Here is a 25,316-nt window from a genome sequence, read left to right on the forward strand (position 1 = left end):
CGGGGATCTTTGTCTTTGTATGTGTGTGGGGGGTGAGGGTTAGTGGGGGGTGGGGGAGAGACGTGGGGGGTTTGAGGGCGGCAGCAGCAGCAGCAGCAGGAGGCGGCGTGCTCACATCTTGGCTGCAGAGTGACATTCCACGCATTCTGTTCCGCTCGGGGTTGGTGTGGGGCGGAGATTGCGATGAAAATAAAATAACTGAGATGGGGGGCAGGGACGGAGGGGGAAGGGAACGAGCGAGGCAGGCAGGGTGGGGTGGGGAGGGGAGAGTGCGCGTGTGTGTGCGCGTGTGTGTGCGCGCGCGTGTGTGTGCGCGCGTGTGCGCTTCACGCACATTCCTCGCCAACATACTTCACCATTAGACAGAGTCCGCTGCTCGCGCGGTTTGGCCTCAGCGCTCGCGCGAACTTTACACGTCGATGTCTGTTCGTGTCGTCGTCGTCAGAGTCAAAGTCTCCACATTTATTAATCGTGTTGTATTTAGCGCTGTTGGGTGCCGTCGGTACTTTAATGATCAATTAACAGAAAGTTAAAGTTGTTAGACTTTGCGATTTGCTCCGCGTGCGGAGAGACCGACCGACAGAGAATCAAGTTCGTCTGAAATACAACAGGTGTCTGTGAGAAAAAGCTTCATCGTGACGACGCCTCGCCTTCACCACTCAGGTACAACACGCGACGAACGGCGCAATTCTCTCCTTGCGCGTGGTGCCATCAGCAGTACGTCACGTATGTAGTACGTATGTTCAGAAGCTGACATGTCAGTGTAGAACTCTGCTGGCCCTGACGAGAGGGATTCTTCGGGAGAGTTCGTTCGCGAGGTTTTGATCTCTTGCTTTTCCATTGAACGAGCACAGACGACTCCTGTGCAGTGGCTCACCCTCCGTGGTGTGTAGGCTCGAGTGTATGGCCACAATCCCACGATTATACATGGCTTGGCTTTCATGAATCTCTAGGGGCCTCGACGATTCTCTATGGCACTCTGAGTCTCTATGGATCTCCGATTCTCTGGGTCTCCTTGATTATATATCTATGGGTCTCCTTGATTCTCAATAGGTCTCTGAGTCTCTATGGGCCTCTGGGTCTCTTTAGGGTCTCTATGATTTTCTATGGGTCTCCTTGATTCTCTATGGATCTCTTTGATTCCCTTTGGGTGTCTATGATTATCTACGGGTGTCTGTAATTGTATACGTGTCTCTGATTCTCTGTGGGTCTCAATGGATCTATATGATTATCTATGGGTCGCTATGAGTCTCTATGGGGTTCTATGAGTCGCTATGGGTCTCTGATTCTCTACGGGTCCTCCTTGAGTCTCTATGGTTCTCTGATTCCCTATAGGTTTCAATGATTCTCGATGGGTCTCGATGATTCTCGGGGTCTGTATGGGTCTCTGATTCTCTATGAGTCTATGGGTCTCTATGATTATCTGTGAGTCTCTATGATTCCCTATGGGTCTCTATGATTATCTGTGGGTCTCTATGATGATCTATGGGTCTCTATGGGTCTCTATGATTCTCTATGGCAGTCGATGCTTTGCTGCTGCTGCTGCTGAAGTAAGCGCAGACCACCACAGCGGGTTTACTGACATCGCTCGGGTTGGGTCGTCACAATACAACCACTGTACGTGGTGTTTGTATCACGAGTCACGAACATCCATTGCTGGATGAAAGTCTTCCCAAGTCGGCGCGTCCGTCTCTCTATGACAACTCGAAACTCGTGTACCGGACAAAGCACGCGGTTCAAATATAATCAAATATAAAGTGTAATCAAATATAAAGTGTACTCAAATATAAAGTGTACTCAAATATAAAGTGTAATCAAATATAAAGTGTAATCAAATATAAAGTGTAATCAAATATAAAGTGTAATAAAATATAAAGTGTAATAAAATATAAAGTGTAATCGGTGAGCGGTGGCGCAGTGGTTAGCGCGGTGACTCCAGTTAAATTCCCCGATCACGGGCTCGCGAGTGATTTTTCTCCGGGTCCTCCGGTTTTTCCCTCCATTTATAGTGAACATCGCGCGTTTAGAGTAAGTAGCTGCTATATGTGTCCACGTGACGGTGACGACGATGATGACGATGATGATGATGATGACGATGATGATGATGACGATGATGATGATGATGACGATGATGATGATGATGATGACGATGATGATGACGATGATGAGCCACTTCACTGAGTTATAATTTGTGGTGGCCAGGTCGCTTCTGAAAAAGAGCGACATCGCCCAGTGGGCCTTACCTGGTGAAATAAAAAACAATTGGTGAGTTTTAGTTTAGATGTTGGTATCATATGATGTGATGAAGGCGATGATGTTTGTGACAGATACTGCACATTATGGGGAGTTATTGTATGATGATAGATGATGATGTGAGCGGTGGCGCAGTGGTTAGCGCACTGTGCTATGAACCTGGCAAGCTGAGCTCGATTCCCGGCCAAGGCTAACATGAACCGGTCTTAACCCCCCTCCTTCACCAACCCATACTGACCAGCGTGGTGAAGTATGGGCAACCAGCTCCCATGAACAACATGGGAAGCCTTTGTCCAGTCGTGGATTGGCAAAGAGCTGTAAATAATTACACATTAGTGTGATGGTCGTACGCATGGCACATTGCTGATGGTGATGACGATGTCGTGTTTCATGATGTGGTCCGTGGCTTGAGATGGAGCTGTGAAAGGTTACAACAGAGACCCAGACTTACATGGAGGACGTTCACAGACCCATAGGAACACACGCACAGACCCATAGGGACAATGTTGGAAGCGGTCACTGCAAGTTGACTCTGTGCCGTGGTTTGGAATTGGCAACCGCCGTTGCATTACGCCGCGGGGTCTATTCTGGACGGGCCCGTTGGCCTGGCAAGGCCGCTCGTCTTCCACGAGATGTCCAGCCGCCGCCGCCGCCGCTGCCGCTGCTGCTGCCTAATGTTCACCTCGCGCACCCTTGTCTGCACCTCCACAGAAACGCGCCTTGAGATTATTTTGATTAATTTAGCAAATATAAATTCCCGCGCGATGAGCCGCTTTGTCGAGCGATCGTTTGTGATGGCCAAGTCGCTTTCTGAAAAAGTGAAAACCTCGGTGGGCTTTGCCTGCTAGGATGTGGATGGTTTCGTTGTATTTGGATGTTTTGGGGTGATTTGTTTCGCGTTGCCTGTACTTTGCACTCCAATCGTGTTTGTGTGCCGTTTGTTGTTGTAACGTTCTGACCCCGTGCCCCAACTGGACATCTGTGATAAAAAAATCTTCATAGTTCATCGCATTCCTCCAGTACGAATATAGATTCTGATTCTGTTTTGTGTCGACCGACAGGCGAAGGACCGATGCCACAGGAGGCCGGCGGGACAGCCACGGCTACCTAAGGAGGCCGCTCCTCCCCCCGGTGGAGAGACGCGCGGGGAGAGACGCGCCCGCGGCATGAAGCCCTGCCCTCCCATGGAGGCGAGCGACGCGGGCTCCTGCAGCCCCTTCATCCAGCGCCTGATCCAGGAGCAGCTGCGCTACGGGGACCCCCACGAGGCCCGCCTGCTCCTCGCCCTGCAGCAGCAGGCCGCCAAGGCGGCCGCCGCGTCGCCTGCGTCGTCCGCATCGTCGCCCGCCGATCGCCAGGATCCCCAAGGGCAGGAGGAGGATGGCGAGACGGAGCCGCTGCCTCCCTCCTATGCCGAGGCCAAGGTCCTCGCGATGAGCCGCCAGGCCAACGCGGCCGTGGCAGCCGCTGCTAGCGGCGGCGCCTGCTTGCTGGTGGAGGACTACCAGCGTGCACCGCCGGAAGCGGAGCTCTGCGCGAGCTCCCGCGTCTGGCTGGCGAACGGCGCTCCGTCGTCGTCGCCGTGCGAGGATGCGGCGGCGGCGAATGTGAATGTGCGATCGCTGGGCGAAGTTGCCTCTTTCACCCAGGAGGTTGCGTATGCACAGCACCACCAGCAGCAGCAACATCTACAGCATCTACAACAGCAGCAGCAACAGCAGCAGCAGCACCATCTACAGCATCTACAACAGCAGCAGCATCTGCAGCAGCAGCAACAGCAGCAGCATATTCAACAGCAGCATTTTCAGCAGCAGCAGCGTCTGCAGCAGCAGCAGAGGGGCACGGCGGTGGCCAAGGGCCGTCAGGGCGGTTTGAGTCGCGCCGCGTCGCAGCTGTGCGGCCGCCAGGCCGTAGGCTGGAGCCGGATGACGCACAGGGCCTGCTACAGCGACCCCAGCTCCAGGGAGCGCTGGGAGGAGCAGGGGGACGTCGCCCGCGGAGACGGAGCGCCGCGCGAGGCGCGTGGCCCCCCGCGGGCGCCGGCCGACACTGCCTGGCTCCGGGGGGCGGCCCCCCCCTCGCAGTTCACGCCGCAGCAAGCCCGGTAAGGAGCGCGAGCGAGACGCGTCGACACGGTTTTGCTTTGGTACCGATTTCTATTCGCTTCAGGGTCGTGCTTTGCTTGTGTTTTGGCTGTTGTTGTTATCCCCTTTCGGTGACCCGGGTCACTCTCTCGCGAATGAGACTCACTTCCTGGCCTCTTGACTTCTCTCACCTGGTTCACGCAAACTCAGCTCGTGGTTGCAACTTTGGTTTGATGGCGCTCCAATGGGATGTGCCACGTGGTTCGCTGGTACGATGGACATTGTTTCTGAAGGAGCTCGTCAAGGAGCGTGAGCCATCATCGTGTGAACTCAGCTCATCCTCGCAGCGGTGGCTTTTTGGCTGGGCCATCACACAAAGGCGGTCACCGCATCGCACTGCGCTTTCAGATGTGCTCCTGTGGCCGTCTGGAACACTCTTCCTTCCGATATTAGGAAGCCGCTGGAACTATGCACTTTTAAATCATTATCTCGATTTAAAACTCATTTCTTTATAACTGCTTTTTGTCTTGAGTTTGTTGTCCTTCCGCCGCACCTCCAATTAGCAAGTTGGCTATGTACGGTACGAAAGAAGTTCAACGTACACACATACTGCGTGTACCACTGTAGTGGCAGTGTCGCGGTTAGTGTACCGTGCTACTAACCCAGTGACTCGAGTTCGACTCCTACTCATGACCAACACCAGTGACGATTATTTGAACCGTCCAGTGCCTCCAGTAGGTCGACTCAGCCTCTAATGAGTACCTGGTGTGTTGTGCAAACATCGCCACTGGGGAGACATACGTACATATGCGGTGGGAAGAGCTTCAGCAACAGAAAGAGAATTCCTCGCTCCCGGTGCGTGGAGCGAAACGTCAGACGTTGTGCCAAAAAACAACACGTGGCACATTCCATGGGGCACCGCAGTGGCGAGATGCTAACTACCTCGCCTGGTACACAGGAGGTCGTGGGTTCGATTTCGATCCTTACACCTGCTGCTGTATATTTGGAGTTTGCGTGCCTCTCTCCCCGTGGTTTCCTGGATTTTTCTCCGGGTCCTCCGGTTTTTCCCTCCACATTTATAATCAACATCATGCGTTTAGAATATTCTGCTGCTGTAAATTTTCACTTGAATGATAAGCCACTTCGTCGCGCACAGCGCAACAAGTCACATGAACGTCACCGCTCGCTGTTGAAGACGTTGAACTTATTTCGCACAGTACAAAGCCACACCGTGCTCATCCGAGGTGCGGCGGAAGTACAACAAACTAAAACACAAAAAAGTAGTTGAAAATAAATGACTTTATCAATCTGGATGATTGAAAAGTGCATAGCTCCGGTGACTGCCGAATATCGGAGTGGAAGAGCGTTCCAGACGGCCGCAGAAGCGAATCTGAGAGCTCGCGATGCGGTGGCCGTCTGATGGACGAAATGGGCAGTTTTTAAGTGGCAGGCCCTCCCTGGTGCGACCGCGGGGACACTGGGAAGTCAAGTTGTGGTGTCTTGTCTGGCCCACAGGGTCTGTGCCGTTGTTACGTAAGGTCGTAAAGCAACGGAGTTTATAGCTAAAAAATGTGTGAGCAAGGGGCAATTCGCCTTGTATCATTATCTCTCATTAGTCATTACACCAGTGTCCTGGGGTTCAGCCAGGTTAGTCACTTGGCGCAGGTTCTCACAGTCAGCACCATCGTGTGACCGTGTGAGTGGCGCGAACCTATAACGCCTGGCTCTCGCCTGTGATGGCGTAGAGGCGAGATTTTGCCACTTCATGTGGCCTCAAGCAGCACCTAGCTTGGCACCTGCACTGTGGCGACACCACCGCTACGACTATGAAGTGGTGAATAGCGGCCGTGTGTGTACTGTATATATGAGCGTGGGTGTTTGTATTGTGTGGGAAGCGGTAGAGTAATTGTTAGCGCGCTGCACTAGGAACCCGCTTTCCGCTCATAGCCAACACCAGTGACGATAACCTGAGCCATGTCCTGGGCCTCCCCTAGGTTGACTCAGCCTCAAATGAGTACCTGGTGCGGTGATGTAACCATCTCTACTGGGGAGACAAAGGTGGCCGGGTGTGGGGCTGGCAACCCACCCTGTCGTATCCTGTTCCGGGCCTTCATAGGTGCTCGCTAATAGCACTTGCCCCTATATTCTATTAGATGCTATACGGGGGATTTTTGTCAAGTGGGTATGTTAGGAGTGGGGTTGCGGTAGATTTTAAACTAATTTATTTAAAACCGCTTGTTGTTGTGTTGCGTTTGTTGTCCTTCCCTCCCGCAACCTTCGATGAGCACGGTTGGCTACGTATGGTGCGAAAAGAAGTTCAACGTACATGCATTCGAATATATGTGACATACGTGACCACACCTCCAGAGGTCGTGCGCTCGATCCCGGCACGTGACAGGCAGGGTCATCGGTGGCGGCGGCCTCGCGGGGTTACGTTCTGCGCGTGACTCCCAGTCATAAGCGCAACACGCACCGCCTTCACCAAAGCCACGCCGACCAACGTGGGGAAGTATGGTCAATTCGCCGCGACGAAAACCGCGCGGCTGCTGGCGAGGCCCCCGCCGTGTGCATCCAGCAGTGGATCAATGGTGGGTCGATGGTGAATGAACTCCGGGGAGTGGAATTTCGTTGAACACAAACAAGAAGTGTGATGATTGAGCCCGCGTGGCGCTAGGAGGGGACAGTAGGCCCTCTCTTGTGGTGCCTGAGGTTGGTTAACTCCAGGCACATGGCCCCTGTGTACGTGTGTGTGTCGAACTTCTTTCGCACTGTACGTAGCCAACCGTGCTAATCTAAACTAAACTATGAAAACTATTTTATGTTACCAGTGTAAGGCCCACTGAGCTGTGTAGTTCCTTTTCAGAAGCGATCCGTCGGGTTTCGCGTGTCGAAATTGATAGCAGTCAAGGACCCGAAACGTGTGGCCGTACATCGCCAACACAAGGCCGTTCTAAAGAAATTTGTTTTCAAACAAACCGATTTCATCGTACGCGTGGCTGCCGACCGAGAAGCGGATACGCGTCCAGATCTCCGGCGAGGGAGACGAGGTGGTGGCCGCAGATCGCCGTACAAACCCAATCCTCGAAGCTCTGAAACTCTGGCAACCACGAGGTGGTGAGCCTCTTGAACGGCCCAGTCGAGACCACATTCGCGAATGTTCGCTTGGCGTCTCTGCCACTCGACACCCACGCAGACAAAGACACCGGCACGCGTGGCGCGGTCCGCGCCTTCTACGCCTGTGACCAACTCGCGCGGAATGCGGCCGATCTCGTCGCGTCTCAAGGAAGCGAGGCCTGCTGCTGCTGCTGCAGCACGCGCCGTGTTTGGATGGGCGACTACCGTCCACCACACGGGTTGTCATGGGGCTGCCGGGGGCCGGGACGGCGGGTGGGCTATAGGGGAGATGCTGTAGGGGAGATATTGTAGGGGAGATATTGTAGGGGAGATATTGTAGGGGAGATGCTATAGGGGAGATGATGTAGGGGAGATGATGTAGGGGAGATGCTATCAGAGAGATGCTAGAGGTGGATACTCACATTCACACGAATTTTACAAATCAGTTTGGAGTACTGGACGTGCGTGAATGTGCTACTATTGTCCGCACCTCCGATTAGCACGGATGGCTACGTACGGTGCAAAAGAAATCCAACGAACATACGATGTGTGCCACTGTCGTGGTGGTGTAGCAGTTAGCGCACAGTGCTCCTCACTCGGTGACCCGAGTTCGATTCCTGCTGATGGCCAACACCAAAAACGACTATTTGAACCAGTTCAGTGTCTCCCATAGGTCGACTCAGCCTCAAATGAGTACCTGGTGCAGTATGTAAACATCGCCACTGGGGAGACAAAGACGGCCGGGTGTGGTGCTGGCCACCGACCCTCTTGTGTGCTGTGCCGGCCTTCATAGGTGCTCGCTCACAGCACTTGCCCCTCCAGTCTGTTCAGGCGACGCGGGGGTGATACGCACGAGGCGACAGCCAGAGCAGAATGCACGACAGACGAAGGCAAATCGCATCGTTCAGCGTTCGTTGAACGTTTCTTTCACATTCACGGCTTTTGGCTGGCCATCGAACAAAGACGGTCACCGCATCGCGCGCGTTCATATGCGCTTCTGCGGTCGTCTGGAACGCTCTCCCTACCGATATTAGGAAGCCACTGGGAGCTATGCACCATACCCGGCCGCCTTTGTCTCCTCAGTGGCAATGTTTGCACACCACACGAGGCACTCGTTTGAGGCTGAGTCGCCCTAGCGGAGGAGGCCCATGACCGGTTCAGATGATCGTGACTGGAGGTGGCGGCCGTTCGCGAGAATCGAACTCAGTGTTGCTAACCGCTGCTCCCTACCCCCTCAGTACCATCATCCCCCCACCCCCCCCCCCGTGTGTACTCTGGAGGAACTGACCACAGGCGTAGGAATGTAAAAATATGCCGCTGCCGACTCTGGGGCCTCCAATGGAGATGAATGCCTCCCCATGTTTGTTGGGAGCGTGGAGACACTTGGCACCCACTTTCAGATTTTTGTGCGTACAGTGTCCAGAAATAAATAAAAACCCGACTTCGGTCCGTCCGTGCAGCTCTCAGCGCAACACAATAAGAGATACGTTGTTGGCCATCAGCCTCTGAGGCCATCCAGACTAATGCTATCCAGCAGCATTTGTTTAAGCGAGCTGCGTCCCTATTGGCATTGACCTTCTGGTTCTCATCAACTGGGCAGTAGAGTGGTGCAGTGTGTAGCACTTGCGCATAACAGCAAGAAGGCCCTGGGTTCGATTCCAGACTTGGGCGCCTTTCTGTATGGAATGTGCATGTTCTGTGCATGTCCTCTTCCCTGTTCTGCATCGGTTTCCTCGCTGTTCTGAATGGGGCCTCCGAGTACTCCGGTTTCCTCCCATAGTAAAAAAAAACATTGACCAAAACATCCCAATGCTAAAACATTACCTGGAAATTACTCAATTGGGATTACACAGCAGCTGCATCGTACACGACTGTAAAAACTTGGCAGGACCCTCCTGAAATTAGAGTCTTGAGACTCAGTGAAGCTTTCCTGGGTAAACAAGAGAACTAAAGTAAACGCCTCTGTTTAAATGACTCCACAGGAGTGAGATCTATATTTAGCTGCCACGCCAGGAGATTGAACGGGTCGACCTCTGCCATTACAAGTCAAGTATGCGAAACCGATACACCGCAGAAGCATTCCACGCATTCAAGTGCTGGGGTGCATTATAATGATGGCTACCGTGCATTCATTATTGTTTTTAATTATTTGCATTGCTGCTAAACTCGTCAATGTTTGATGTATTTTCACGTTTGTCCTCTGTTTCTCCGCCACAGGCCTCTGCCCACGCCTGCGTCGATGCCAACCTTGCACCAGAATTTCCAGGCACCTCCGGCCCAAATTCCACCGCAGCAGCAGCAGCAGCAGCCAAGCCTCGGCCTAGCAGAGGTTCGGGCCCAGCGGCTAGGCGAAGCCTTGGCCCAGGAGAACAGACTTTTGCGAGCTCAGTTGGAGGAGCAGAAAGATAAGATGTGCCGCTTGGAAAAGGTACGTCGCAATGGAAAACAAAAAGGTGGCCTTACAATGAAGTGAACATCACTGAATAGCACTGCCCAAAGAATTATTTCAGAAAGTGGGATCTATAAAAAAAAACATTAATAATGACAACAAGTTTTAGAATACGGTCATGTTAAATGTGCGGTTCTGTTCTCCTATATGGATGTGAAAGCTGGACAATTACAACAACCCTACAGTGAAAACTAGAAGCAACAGAAAAGTGGGTTTTAAGAAGGATGTTAAACGTTGCATGGAGAGACACGAGATGGGTGAACCACAAATGTGTGACGGAAAGCAGCAGGGTGCACAACAAGAACGCGAGAAGAAATCATTAGAGAATGGCAAAGTTTTATTTCTCGGACATACAATAAGAAAACAAGATAAATGATATAAGTTCCACAAAAAAATACGGTGAAAACGGGGGATCAAGTTGCAACGTTAGCAATGCTAATTATTGGATACAACTGGAAGTTTCCAATGCAAATATCACGGACAGAGCTGAGTGTGAGGAAGGCTGTGTTCGCCAACAGTCTTTGACAAAGGACGTGGCACAGAGGGAGACAATCATTCTAAACATTTTGAAAGGTTTCTGTTTTAATTAGGTTCCCTTTTGGCAGAGTTGGGGAGTAAACGGTTATTAGCGGCTGGCATTAGAAGTTTCAGCTACAATTACCAGAAGGCGGTGCATTAAAAGATTTCCATGATTATATCTATTGCCTTTTGAGCTTATTTTATTCTTTAAAAGTTAGAAAATTACTAAAGAAATTATTTTTCAAAAGGAAAATTATTGTTAATAGCTTGGGTAAACGTGAGGAGAGCAGCAGCCAAACTGGAATAGTTTTCTACGGCAGTCATAACACCGCCTGCCCTTTAATTATCCACAGGGCTTCTTCACAAAGTCTCAACATTCAACATCACGATCATTCTGCATCGGGATGGGTGGACGGTTCCATTTCATGAGTGTTATCAAATCAGATTGTGTTACTTGAAAAACACGACAGGATTACGTTGCTTCTAAACCTCCCAATGAGGAAACTGATTACAGGAATCAGGAACTGGTTACTTTATTTTAATTAAAATCTCTCTCATTCGTGGTTACATTTAGAGTTGTGCTGCTCAAGACTCGCATGGGGCTTTGCCCGGCGAGAGACGGTGGATACCGATGGGTGTTCGCACGGCTAAATAGAGGGTTAAATAAAGGGAGCGTCGTGGTCGTGGCTGAGGTGACGTGGCTTCTATTGCGATGTGGCATTCCTGTGGTTATGGGGATGGGTGCAGCGTAGCTGGAGCGTGGAATGTGACCACGTAGTTTTTTGAGAGTGAATTCTCAGGAGCCCCTCACAGACCGTCGTCTCTTCCATCATAGAGCGGCCGCCCATTAATACAAACTCAAAAGTTGACGGACAAACGCGTCCGCATGCAGGTGGCTCACGGAGCGCCGGGGTCAGAGCCACTGAGCCAACGCGGCGAAGTTCGAGTCCCGAGTCTCAGCCGCACGAGAATTGAGTTTCAGCCGCACGTGACTAACTGATCGAGTGTGTAGGCGAGGTGATGATCTCAGCCTGGTAACCGATGACTCGCACCAAAATCCCCGTCGCGTTAAATACATTTGGTTTCTGATGTAATCTGGCAAAATTCCAGCTCTGGGAGTTAACACACACAAAAATCCACGTGATGGACATCACCGCCTCTGCAGCAAGGAGCGTGGGAAATTGCAACGCCCCAAACATAGATCAGTGGTCAATTGGTGGTCAATTGACAGGATCTCAGAAGTAGTTGGGGTGCGACGGTGGTAAGATGTTAACTAACTCGCCTGGTATGCAGGAGGTTGTGGGTTCGATCCCAACCCTGACCACTGTATATTTGGAGTTTGTATGTTCTCCCTGTTCTCCCTGTTCTCCCTGTGGTCGCGTGGCTTTTCCGCCGGGTTCTCCAGTTTTTTCCTCCACATGTAGAATCAACATCACACGTCTAGAGTGGTTGGCTTCTTTACATTTCCACGTAATAAACCACTTCGTTGAACTCTCATTTGTGGCCAGGTTGCTTATGAAAAAGAGCCATAGAGCTCAGTGGGCTATCGTTTTATAGTTGTGGGTGATATCTTCTTCCGCAGACCATTCTCTAACAAGGGGCGACGTGCGACGCCCAATAGCGCAGTTTGAGCAAAAATGTACGAAGCTAAACACGAATCGCCTCACTCCCAGCGTCCACCTTGGGGAGACTGTGGTCTGACGTTAAACCCAGAAGGGTCATTCAGAGTTCCCAACCGCGACTCTCTCGGGCTTGGTGGAGTCGCGGCGTTAAAGGCAAAACGAGCATCGGGGATCCAAATATTTCCAATCTCGAAAATGACATCGCACATGACTCACTTGAGATGATGACACAGCATCAATCGTCAGCCCCTGCTGGCAGCAGTAGCCTGATGCCCAGAGTCTCTCATGCAAATGGGACCCATCCTGACCTTTTGAGTTGTCACCTGGCTAGTAAACTGACTGCTCCTTGGCCACACGGACACCTCGAGCAGACAGAAGCTTCCTTCACCACAGAGACAGGGGGGCTTCACCGCGATCTTTTGCACGTCTCCCTCTCTCTCGATGTCTCTCTCTTTCTTCATCGCCACTCTCCCCTCACCGCTTCTCTGCCCCCCACCCACCCACCCACCCCCACCCTCCCTCTGCAGTTGGAGAGCGAGATTTGCCGGCTGTCGTCCGCCTACCACACCATGGTGGAGTCCTCCAACAAGCGGGAGGCGCTCGAGAAGTCGATGCGCAGGAAGATGGAAGCGGAGATGAAGCGGCTGTCTGAGCTCAACCGCCAACTGATGGGTGAGCGTTCTCGCCACGCGCGGCTATCGCGGGGGGAAAAACACGACCCGTGTTTGTGGGGTTTTATTGTTTAGTGTTGGGTGGTTAGGCCGCCACGTCGATGGCCCGGCCAGGTTCGTGTTGTCGTTCGATGGCCCGGCCGGGTTCGTGTTGTCGTTTTCAATCCCTCCCAACCCGGCACGACCGGCACGGCCTGGACGAACAACGGTTTACGTCGCGAAAGCGGTCCGGGGACGACTCGCCAATCCACGTTGCAGGGAAGGGACTCTCGCAGCCGACTCTGGCGGAGAAAGGAGGTGGGCCGCGTTTGGATTTACCCACAGCTGAAGGGGGGTTTTGTTTGCATCAAGTCGCTCGGTGTAGTCCTTCCGTAGAGAACAAAGTGCCGGCCTCCGTAAGCCGTTGCTCTTCAGCGGTGCAGGTTGCTTAGCCGTGACCGGCAATCTAACTCAGTCCGTCGGGTTCATAGAACAATGCTCACTCAACATCGTCGCCACTGGGGAGACAAAGGCGGCCGGGCTTGGTGCTAGCCACCCCACCCCCTGTGCGTACCGTTCCAGCCTTCGTAGGTGCCACTCGCTAACAGCACTTGCCCCTACAGTCTGTTAGAGCTATACGGGGGGTCTTTGTCCCTGTCTGTGTGTACATGCGTGTGGAGAGCGGTAGCTCAGCGGGTATCGTACCACGCCACGAACCCAGCGAACTTGAGTTTGATTCTCAGCCAAGGCTAACGCCAGCGGCAAGCGATATCTCACAACTGCTCCTGGGACTCTCCAAGGTCAAAGATGGTCACCGCATCGCGCTGCGCTTTGAGGTGCGCTTCTGGGGCCGTCTGGAACGCTCTTCCGTGCCTCGCAGCCGTGCCGACCTTAATAGATGCTTGCTAACAGCACTTTCCCCGACAATAATCCGTAGAACTATATGGTAACCTTGAGTCGCGTGTGCTCTGTGCGTGTGTGTGAAGGTGGGGAGGCGCTCACGAGCGATAGATGCGCCGCGGAGTTTGAAGGCCGCGTGAGGGATCTGGAGGAGGCTCTCGGCGTGGCCCGGGAGAAGAACAGTCGGCTGCAGGAAGAGGTGAGGCCTCCCCCGTGTGGACTGCGTTGCTGGACACTAAACCGTCGTCCGTCTACACCTGCCTGCATCCACCACCATCCATGCCGATGTTTGCGTAACTTAATTTTACTCTCAACGTTTGAACAAAAAAAATAGTCTGAGCCAACTTTTTCACGATAAAATTAATTCCATAAAATGTTGATGTTGGGTTGTGGGGTGTATTTGACTTCTCATGTAACGCCATTGGTTTTATTGCTTCGATTTCCATTTGCTTCATTGTGGTGCTAAATTAAAAACTAATTTATTTAGAACTGCTTGTTGTTTTGTTTAGTTTGTTGTCCATTCCCGCACCTCCGATTAGCAAGGTTGTCTACGACCGGTGCCAAAGAAGTTCAATGTACAGTAACATAATAGAACACTGCTTATATGCTGCAGCTTTTGTTATGTTGGTGACCCGGGTGAGTCTTGCGACTCAGACTCTGTCCTCACCACTTGGGTTCTCACCCTTGTTCAACAAAATCAACTTGAAGGAACCCCCGAGTTTTGCCCCCCAGACGATCAAACCAGAGCGAAAAAATTTTCGTAAAAAAGTTGAATTTGCTTAACCGGGTGATAACTCGTTGCAAGAAACAGCTGGGTCACCGACATGACGAAGGCGACAACAAATGCAGTGCAGCAATGGAGCAAAAATAGAGATCGGAGCCAAAGCACAACCACGTCTCGGATGCACCTGGAGCCACTTTCACACCCGCCAGTGGTCGTCTATCGTGCCGCGCGCATTCAAGTCAGACGCACGACGTTTCGGACGCGTGACAATCGTGCGTTGCATTTGGGTGCCTAACATCGGTGGCAAGTGGCAAATCTGAACTCCTGCCGTAGGTCAACTGGACATCAGAGAAAACGAGCTTCATAGCTCATCGGATTTCTCCAGTATATGTACAAATTCGGCCTTCGCGTTCCGTAAAACATCAGCGCCGGGAAGGCGAAGGCACTCGCACACTCCTCACTCACTCACTCCTCACTCACCCGTTCCTCACTCGCTCGCCTCACTCGCTCGCATGCCGTGCCGACCTCAACGCTAAATGGGTGCCATGTTTGCGTCTGTGTCGTCCCTCCTGCAGCTGCAGCGGAAGGTTGCCTGTGAGCACAGGGTGGAGACTCTCCAGGCAGCCCTGGCCCAGCTGCAGGCAGCAGCAGGCAAGCGAGACGTCATGGAGCAGAGGCTCAGAAGCCACCTGGAGAAGGAAGTGCAGAGTCTCAAGTTGCAGCAGGTACGGCGTGAGCTCGCTTGGCGATTCGCTCTCTCGCCCCACACTGCTCAAACACTCTGGCCTATTCACTCGCTCAATAATTGCCCCACTCACTCATTCACTACCTAAACAATTCGTTTCTCCTGCCGCTGCTGCCGCTGCCGCTGCTACCACTAAAACCACGCCGGTGTTCTTCCGAGGAGCGTTGCGTGCCTGCAGTCACGACCAGACACAACCCCCATCGCCTCCCGCGGCACACAACACCTCAGCTCAGTCCCTGACCACAGAGTTCACTCGACCGACCAACTAACTCACCAACTAACTCACCAATCAACTAACCAACTAACTCACCAACTAACTCACCAACCAACTAACCAACTAACTCACCAACTAACTCACCAACTAACTCACCAACTAATTCACCAATTAACTCACCAACTAACTCACCAACTAACTCACCAACTAGCTCACCAACTAACTCACAAACCGAGCAACTAACCAAGTGAGCGACCGACCGACTGACCACCGACCGCCGACACCGCCGCTCACGTGCTCGCACCGTCCCTCCCCACCGCCCAGCGCCCGGCGCCCGGAGCGGACCCCACGGCGACTCCGTCGTCGCCCTCGGCGGCGCAGGAAGCCGGCGCCCCGGGCCCAGCGGAGGACGACGTCCCCCGGCTGCGGCGAGCGCCGGAGGAGCAGGAGTCGCGCCTGCTGCGGCTGCAGGCGGAGTCGACGCGCTGGGAGCAGCGCTACCTGGAGGAGCGGGCGCTGCGCCAGTTCACCACCGAGGCCGCCGCCACCGCCGCCGCTCACCGGTGAGAGCGCCGGCGGCTCCCTCCTCTGGCCACTTCGTCGGCGGGGTCGAGACGAGGGGGCGCGAGGGGGTGGCGGAATTAGCGGGTGACGTTCGCGCAAACGGTGACCTAGGTAGTAGCAATCGTAGAGAGGCGAGGAGGCGATCGACCGCCGGTGAGCGACCGGCGCCGATCGATGCGCATGCTGCACCATTGGGAAGTGAAATCCGGTTCGGTTCCTCCCACCTGGCACGTGGGAGCGAAACGTCGGGACAGCGTCGTGCCGAATCGACACGACGGCGCGACTCTCTCTCTCTCTCGAGAGAGAGAAAGCCGTTCGCGGCGCGCGGGCGAGGTGACTCCTCGCTCGTGTGATCCGTGACCCCACCATGACCCTGAGCGCTTCTGCCCCCCCCCCCCTGCCTGTTTACGCGTCTTCGACGCGCAGGGACACTTCGTCTCTCCTGTGGGAGGATCGCGCGAGCCCGGCGAGCGACAGCAGCGCCGACTTCAACGCGGCTCAGCGGCGCTGCGCCGAAATGGAGAACAGGTGAAGAGAAACGGTCACGTTGGGTGGTCGACGCTCAGCAAAGTGCTCGCAAAACAAATGAACAGCGACGCCTCCTCGCCCATCTCGTCAGCAAGCCGCGTGAACCGTCACCATTCTCGCAGGAGCAGCAGCGGCGGCGGCGTTTGGCTGGCGGTCCAACATAGACGGTCACGGCATCGCGTGGCGCTTTCGGGTGTCATTTTGCCGCCTAGAATGCTCTTCCTTCCAATATTAGGAAGCTACTGGAGCTACGCTCTTTTAAATAATCATCTAGATTGAACAACTCGTGACTTTAGCGCTACTTTTTGTGTCATTATTTTGTTGTCCTCCCGCAACATCGATTAGCACGGTTGGCTACGTACAGTGCAGAACAAGTTATAAATACATTCATACGCATGGGGCATGTGTGTGGTGTGTGTGTGGTTTGTGGTGTGTGGTGTGTGTGTGGTGTGTGTGTGGTGTGTGTGTGTGGTGTGTAGTGTGTGTGTGGGTGGTGTGTGTGTGTGGTGTGTAGTGTGTGTGTGTTACAAAGCGTGCATATGGCCCCTTGTGATTCCTCCTGGGTTTGATGATGGCAGTCGTGACGATGGTGATTACGGTGGTGGTGGTGGTGATGTTTTTGGCGATGATGAGGATGCTGATGATTATGATAATGCTGTTGCTGCTGATGATGAAAACGATGATGTATATGTTGATCCTGCTGCTGGTGGTGATTATAGTGATGATGTTGATGAGGATACTGATAATGTTGATACTGATTATGTTCATGATGATACTAATGATGATGTTGATGATACTGATGACGATGATGTTGATGCACCGTAGGCTGCGAGGACTTCACTCCCAGCTGCTGGAGCGTGACGCCGTGATCCGTGTTCTGCACTCGCGAGCCGGAGTCTCCTCCGAGCCGACGAGTCCAGGCACGGCAAGAGACCTGGACTCGAGCCTTCGCCCCACCTCCTCAGCATCCTCGCCATCGTCACCATCAGCAGCGGCAGCAGCTCACAGCCAAGCTCAACTCAGTGGCACAGGTAACCCTTCGGCGGATAACAGGAAGTCGCTGTATTCTTTGGGTCTTTCGGTAAAGTCACGTAGATAGGTTCGAAGAAAATAATAATAAAATAATAATAATAAAAACGTAGGTAGGTTCAAAGAAAATAAAAAATAAAATAATAATACAAATTGTAAAACTACGACGTTTCCATCGCAACACAAGCGTTTGTCATCAGGAAGAAAAAAGAGGGGGAAAGCTGCTGAGGCAGACTGTTTAAAATGTTTAAAATGGGTGTAGCCCAAGGGTCATAAACGAAGTGGGCGGGGCTAGTAATGTTAATGTGAGAGATTAGCGTGTTAATGTGAGAGATGAGCGTGTTAATGTGAGAGATTAGCGTGTTAATGTGAGAGAATAGCGTGTTAATGTGAGAGATTAGCATGTTAATGTGAGAGATTAGCATGTTAATGTGAGAGAATAGCGTCTTAATGTGAGAGAATAGCATGTTAATGTGAGAGATGAAAAACCCAAAGAATATGAATTCCTGCAGTGACGCAAGCTTCAAGTTAGGAAGTCGCCGGTCAGAATGCGACGACCAGACAGGAAGTCCGTGAGCCATGTTTGCGATAGAGCTGCGGTGATTGAAGTTCTTTCACACCGTACGTAGCCAACTGTTCTAATCGAAGGTGCGGGGTAAGGACTATACATGAAACACAAAAAGCAGTGTATAAGAAATTAGTTTTCAATCTAATCTAAAAGTGCACAGCTCCAGTGGCTTACTAATATGGGAAGGAAGAGCGTTCCAGACGGCCACAGAAGTGGTACGCCAGAAGCCGCTGCTGCTGCGAGGATGAAACGTGACGGCCCTCTGTCGATACGGATTCGGCACGAGGACCGACGTTTTGCTCCATGTGCTGTGCCAGGGGGGTTCTTTAGGAAACATCAGACACCGTGTCGATCGGCATGCCGTAGAAGCACCGCGTACGCCCACGCGGCGTGACGCGTGAGACGATCAATTCTAATAACTGTGTGCGTGCGTGCGTGGACTCTCCATGTCTCAGGGGGTCACGAAGAACCTGGAGCTCCGAGCGGTCGCAACGGCGGAATGGCGGGAGTCACAATTGGCCGAGAAGCGTCGCGAGATTCTGGAATCCTGATTGGCCAGGAGCCCGAATGGGCCGGCTACTGCCTCGCGGATCTGTCCATGGAGCAGTTTAACCGGGAACGGCAGGAGCACTGCGCGCGGAGTGAACTCGTGCCCTCGGCCCCATCCGCATCACCGCCATCATCGTCGTCGCCATCATCGTCGCCATCATCGTCGTCGCCATCATCGTCGTCGTCCCTCTGCCTCAAGATGCTGATTGGTCGAGAGCCGTCGCGCGACTCGGGAATTCTTATTGGCGACGGCGACGTGGACGAGAGCGAGGGGCGGTCGCAAGGTGTGGCGGCTGCGATGACGTCTTCGTCCTCGTCGTCGTCTTCGTCGTCGTCGTCGCTGCAGTCCCGCTACCGGTCAAACGCCGGCACGCAAACGGATAAGGGGGCGGTGCAGGACAGGCCTCAGGCTCGTGCGTCGGACACCGTGGAAATCCTCATCTGAGGCACCCGGCGGCTTCGCCCCACCTTAGGGGGCCCTGGGAAAGGCGAAGGCCAAAGGTCAAAATAAACACGGAGGGGAGGGCGGCAGGCATCGCCGTCGACAGCACTCGGCCAGCAGCGGAAGTTCCTCATTCCTGCGGGCGGGCGGGGCCCGCCGGGCTTTCCAAAGGAACGACCGCTGCTGGCTGCTCACTCTAAGCAGTACTTAATTTTAGATGATGGACCGAGTCGACCTCCTGGCGGGGATTTGAACTCGTCAAAGCCCGAACGAAGAAGCGACTGTTAATTTTTGCTACCTACGGCTGCGGTGTGAGCGGGGCCCCTCTCCCGCCTGAGTGTGAACAGTGGAAGGCGAAGGGGCAGCCCTGGAGTCGCTTGAGCCACGCCACTGCTGGCGGAAAAGGGGCCCCCGCCGCGGAGAGTTCACTCCTGTTCTGCCTTCCAGCTTGTTACTTCGCTCGCCGTTTCATCAAACAAAAAGAGGACAAAGATCACCCGTGCCACTGTTGCTGTCGGCGAGCAGCTAGGAAGGGCCGGCACGGCGCACGTACGGGGTGGGTGGCCGGCTCCACGCTCCGAGTGGGACCGGTTCAGATAATCGTCGCTGGGCGACAGCGGCCATGGGCGGGAGTCGAACTCGGGCGGCCGGGTTCGGAGCGCAGCGTAGCGCTAACCGCCACGCCACCTCTCACCACCGCTCACCACCACCACCGCCATGCCACCGCTCACCACCAACACCACCACCAACCAAAAGCGCCAACGCAATGGTCACCGAACGAGTTTGCCTCTCCGGCGTGTCATCCGGCCGTGCCACATGGAAATGGCGTCCGACGTTTCGCCTCCCCCCCCCACGTGCTTTGGGGGGGTGGGGATAAGCATCGCCAGTGCCTGAACTGGGAGACCGAACCGAAATTCGGTTTCCTGAAGAAGGCTCCCAGCACTTGGGAGCGAAACGTCGGACGCCGCGGCAGAGCCCCAAAACCGTGAAGCGCGTCGGGAGGTTGCAGAACGGCGAGAGGACTCCACGCTGACCACAAAGTCCGGGTCATGAAACCGCGCGGTCGGCAATAACAACAACAACAAGACGAATACTTCCAGCAATTTCTGTGTTGCAGTTGTCCTCGATGCCGCAGTTCTTTGCGTCGTATTTAACTATTTATGTTCAATCTGTCCGCCGGTGACTCGTGGTCAGAATGTATTATGATGTATTATGATGAAACGTCGTGAGAATTGTTTTATTATGTTTTATTTTTATTATTTTTATTATTTTATTACTTCCCTTCTACGTGACTTTACCGAAAGAACCAAGAAGATGATGATTATTATTATTTTGGGAGGAAGAAAATGTTGCGAGACAATAACTGAAGAGGCGGTGGTGGCTGATGAACGATTATGGAGATTATTTGGGTCTGTTTGTGTTTATATATTGACGCCACAGCCGATATGAACTTTAGCGTGCATTTAAATTCTCGTAATGTTTTTAGCCTCGCGTGAGGGTGTGTTTTATGTCAGGATTATGGCCCAATTCGCAATTCGGGCTCCAGTTCGGGCTCCAGTGATGGGTTCGCAACCTATCTTAGGTTGTTAACATCATCATCTTCAGCAGCAGTAGCCACACAATGAGTTTCATCTGCTGTGCTTTGTCAACAGTATTTGTTCAGAGGATCAACTGGGTCTCACCATAGGAATGTGGAATTTCGCACCAATGGAGAAGGACACTTGCCTGCGCTCGTGTAAACAGGGAGACACCATGGACTGAACTCATTTGGAGTTCCTGATTTACATCGCAAAAAAACACGCACAAAGGGAGTTTAAAAGAGATTCATAACATTGTAGAAATATCTTCGCCAGTGGCTCACATTTGCGAACAACCCTGATTCCTCAGCTGGCCTGATGAAAAAAGGATCGCATTCGTCCGTGTGCTTGGGGCGCATGGACCGCGCGATCAAAAATCAAAGCGTCCTCGCGCACGTGTCGATATGTGAATGCGCTGTCAAGATCGCCCTCCGCTGTGAAGGAGGCCGATCTTGAAGGACGCTGCTGCCGCTGGGCGGTTGGAGGCAGTCGCCCTCCAGCAGCAACGGAGGCCGGAGGAGCGCCGCTCGCAACAACGAGCGGAGCACCGGGTGGCTCAAACACAGCAAGTAGGCACAGTCAGGGGGTACAGCTGGTGTGCATCTGCCAGTCGTCTCAGTCGGTTAACCCACGGCACCTGGGTCTGTTCCGAGACCTGTCAGCGAGCCTTCGACGCTTCACGTGGCCCCAAAGTACACCTGGCCTGGCCCAAGCGCCATGGTGACGTCGTCGCCGCTTGGTGTTGAACGCCTCGATATCCGATTTATATCAGCAATCGATCACGCTTCACGATTATCGGCTCGGATTTACTGACATGAAGATGGTGAGAGGGGAGCGGTCGAGTCTCGGACCTCCATCCCCAGTTGTGTGCTGCTGGACGGGGAGCTGATGGCGACGTCGGCAGTGGGTAACGTACCGTTGGTTGACGATGGTAGTTGGATGAGTTACTCAGCCTCAGCGTCTCGGCCCGGAACTCGAAAATGGGAATTGTGGACCGGACGATTTGCGCCACCTTTTGTTGTTTCGGCCAAGAAGAAAAAAACTAAACATTTAGATTTCAGCACGGTTATTTATATTTTGTAATGTACGCATTTGTCGCTTCATCAATGTCGGTTTAACGCATCGGCTTGTTGCACGGGACTGCGGGTGCGGTGTCTGGTGCGAGCCCTGCGAGGCGTCACGCCTGCTGCGCGCGGGAGCCGCGTGCCTTGTCGACGACACTTTCGATGGGGTTGTGTTGGAGGCGACGCTTCCAATCGGCGGCATATTAATGAGAACCAAAGAGACAGCGCGTTTGGGGCGGCGCTATCCCAACTTGTGTTTTGAAGGCTTTAAGTAGACTAGGAATTATTGTTGTTGGCTCACTTGTCACATGTAAAAGTGTTTGTGATTTCGTAATTGATGTTGGGGCTAATCCATCGCGTGGCCGATAGATTATCGTAACGCTTGTACAGCCGAAGGCGGCCGTGTCGGCAATATTTACAGCGGCGTCGCATTCTCTCTATATATTTTGTATTCGTATTCAATTTTTCTTGCATATTTATGTACACGTGCCGTATTTGTATTCCAAGTGATTATTTCTCCACCACCGCCACCCACCACCCATCACCACCACCCACCACCACCACGACCCACCACCACCACGACCCACCACCATCACCCACCCACCGCCGGCCCGATAATCACGACCGCTTTCGCTTGTTCCGAGCTTGACAATGCGAGCCGAGGCACGGCCGGGTTGGCCCTGCGATGTCTTTACCACCACCGTGGTCGTGTGCCGACCGCGTGGCTCGTAGCACGTGACGGCCGGGGGCGACGCGCGGTGCAAATGGCTCGCGAGTGCGGCCCGCGCGGTCCACGCCACAGGGTGGCGAGGAGATGTTGACTACCTCGCCTGGTGTGCAGGAGGTCGCGGGTTCGATCCCGACCCTGACGCCTGCTGCTGTATTTTTGGAGTTTGCGTTTCTCTCTCCCCATAGTCGCGTGGATTTTCCTCCGGGTACTCCGGTTTTTCCCTCACATTTAGAATCAACATCACGCGTTTAGAGTATTTGGCTGCTATAAATTTCCACACAGCGATAAGCTGCTTCGTGGTAGCCAAGTCGCTCCTGCTATAGAGCTACACAGCTCAGTGTACCTTGGCTGGTAAAATAAAAAATAGTTGAGTAGTTTCGGTTTTGTCGCTAGCAGACGTGGGGCTCCAGTGAGAGAAGGCGGCCCTCTGGAAACGGCTCCGTCCCGTGGGTGTTGTCCTTGGCCTACTCTTCCGCGCCGGTCGGGTCGCGTCTTGGGAGATGAGGTGGGAGCAACCAACAACTTCGAATTACTCTTCTTTGCCTCTCGGCGGTCAACGAAATCTGGAATACGAGAGGCGAGGCTCACGTCGTCGTACATTTAAACGTTCCAAATGTTTTAAAACCTCGCGCACTGTCGTTATTTGTACCTCCTCGGTGTTTTAAACAATGATAACGCAAGGGTGGTGGTGGTGATGATAGGGAGGGGGGTGGTGATTGAAATAGTCCATGGCCCACGTTCCAAAGCATCGTCGGTCAAACCTCCGCTGTGCAGAAGCCACGAGCGCATCTGTTGTCGCTCCAAGGTCAGCTCGAGAGAGGAAAACGATCAAACGGTTGCCGTGTTTCATCAGCACTTCACTTCATAATGTTTTACTTCAAAGAAAGCCATCGCAGTAAACTTTGATGTTCGTGTTGTACGTGCGAGCTTGTTGGTTTTACCGTGTAATCATGTTTAACATATTTATCCATTTCTCCTTGTTGTGATTTGAACGCCATGTTATAGTCCGAAGTTTTAGTCTAAGAACAAAAAGCATTTAAATGTGTTTTATTGTTTTCCGGCTGGCCATGCAGTCACATCAAGTTGACCTTTCGTATTTAAAACCAAACTTAGACGATGCTCGCGTGTATTTCGCTTTGCGACGTCGCCTCTGCGCTCGCAGTGCGGACGATGAACTTCGTTCGCACCGCCGCACGGAGCCACCTGTGCCCACTCGGAGGTGCGGGGGGGGGGGGTGCGTCACAGGGCCGAGTCGATGGACTTCGCCGGTCACTGCGCCGGTCCTCACGCTCCGCTGCGGCGACAGGCCGGCTTCGCCGTGGCAGCAGCGGGAAACGAACGCTCAGGGCCAATTCGTCGCAAGTGTCGCAGCCATCGCCGCCGCCGTGCGCGAGAGTGACGGCTCCCTGTCCGTGGCGCTCGCTTGCCCCGCGAGCGGCGTGCGAGGGCTTCGTGCGTGAAAGTCGCGTCGTGAAACGCGGCGTCGAAGCCGCCGGCTTCTGCGAGTGCAGCAGCAGCAGCAGCAGTATTATTATTATTATTTAATTCGCTGTCCGCCTGCTTCGTGGCCTCGTGCCCCAACCGCGTGGCCACGCTCTGGCCCGGCTGTACGGGGGAGAGGCGTCCGTGCGTTTGTCCGTTACGGCTATCAATAAATTATTTATTATTGAAGAAACAAAAAGATGAAGTGTGATTGGTGCACCCTTGTAGCGCGTGTGTGTGTGTGCGTGCGACGACGATGACGATTATGACAACAACAATATCATCGTCGACGACAATGACGATATGGTTCTCGTCGCTGACGACGACGATGATGATCACGACGATGATGATCACGACGATGGTCTCCACGAGGCCACCCCAGCAGCTGCTGTCCCGCCAGGGAGGACGACGAGTCGTCGGGGTGGACGAGCGAGTCGCTGTCGGGAGTGCAGGCGGTGCAGCTTTGCTGGTTAGGGGGTTAATTCCCCGTGGACTCCTCTATAGGATGTAAAGCACCGTGATGTTTCGTTACACTTGTGTGGTGTCACTGAGAGCTTCGCCGAGTCTCAAGGCTCCCCGCCTCCTGGAGGGTCCAGCTCCACGTGTTGGCAGAAGGGGGTGGGTGACGAGCCTCGATGCCTTTCCAAGTCGCGTCGCTTGCAGGGAAATTGTTCACATTCTTGGCAAATTTGATCCATGACACCGGCACACGATGGCCTACTCTTCTTCAAAATGATGTTATTGATAACGTCCACTCGTTATCCACCCGCGGCATTCATACATCCGCACCTCCGATGAGCACAGTTGGCTACGTACGGTGCGAAAGAAGTGCAACCTACGTACGTGCAGACACATAACGACACGTTTGTATATTTACGCAATCTAACCCAAAGAACATCTATTATGGATACATACGATACACACACGCGTACATACGGTACATACAGTACACACATTAACCAGGGCAGGCGACCGGATTCGAACCGCGAACCTCTGCAACAAGCAGCCAACACGTTACCAGTGAGCCATTTCACCGCTCCGAGATATCGTGGCAAGAATAAGAAGGAGGAGGAGGACGTCTTGAGATGGGCACCATTGTTACAGTCGTCCATTGACGCAACCAGGGGACTTGAGAGACTTCCCAGGATGGCGGTGGCCACGGCCTCGACCAGGGGACGCTACTGGGAAAACTGGGACAGGTGGCAACCCGCACCAGAAGGCCCAGGTGCTGGGTTACACGGGGGGGGGGGGGGGCACCATTCCTCGCACCAGTGCCGAGGCCCACCATGGCAACCTTCACGGCAGGAGAGGGCCGAGGTTTTACAAATATACTCGTACAGGGATAACCTTTGGGCCACTTTGTTCTGGAGGTGCCACGGTGGCTAGGAGACGTTGACTACCTCGCCTGGTATACAGGAGGTCGTGGGTTCGATCCCGACTCTGCAGACGCCTGCTGCTGCTGTGTATTTTGAGTTTGCGTGTCTCTCTCCCCGTGGTCGCGTGGATATT

The 25,316-nt window shown here is 53.4% G+C and overlaps 1 protein-coding gene across 2 annotated transcripts; it reads left to right on the top strand.

The window, feature by feature from the left end:
- The first annotated feature begins 321 nt into the window (after positions 1-321).
- On the top strand, positions 322-24,006 carry LOC144734372 (uncharacterized). 2 transcript variants are annotated; one of them, XM_078616519.1, is made up of 11 exons: positions 322-663; positions 2,203-2,265; positions 3,315-4,357; positions 9,669-9,879; positions 12,569-12,713; positions 13,678-13,790; positions 14,891-15,040; positions 15,599-15,837; positions 16,265-16,366; positions 17,192-17,397; positions 18,419-24,006. In XM_078616519.1, exons 3-11 carry the CDS (start codon positions 3,420-3,422, stop codon positions 18,955-18,957), a joined length of 2,643 nt encoding a protein of 880 aa, XP_078472645.1. In that variant the 5' UTR covers positions 322-663; positions 2,203-2,265; positions 3,315-3,419; the 3' UTR covers positions 18,958-24,006. The 2 variants fall into 2 exon arrangements, with proteins under 2 accessions (XP_078472645.1, XP_078472644.1); XM_078616518.1 differs by lacking the exon at positions 2,203-2,265.
- The last annotated feature ends 1,310 nt before the right edge of the window (positions 24,007-25,316 follow it).

This window comes from Lampetra planeri, chromosome 51 (genome assembly GCF_965212315.1).
Source record: "Lampetra planeri chromosome 51, kcLamPlan1.2.h2, whole genome shotgun sequence".
Taxonomy (NCBI): Eukaryota; Metazoa; Chordata; class Hyperoartia; order Petromyzontiformes; family Petromyzontidae; genus Lampetra; species Lampetra planeri.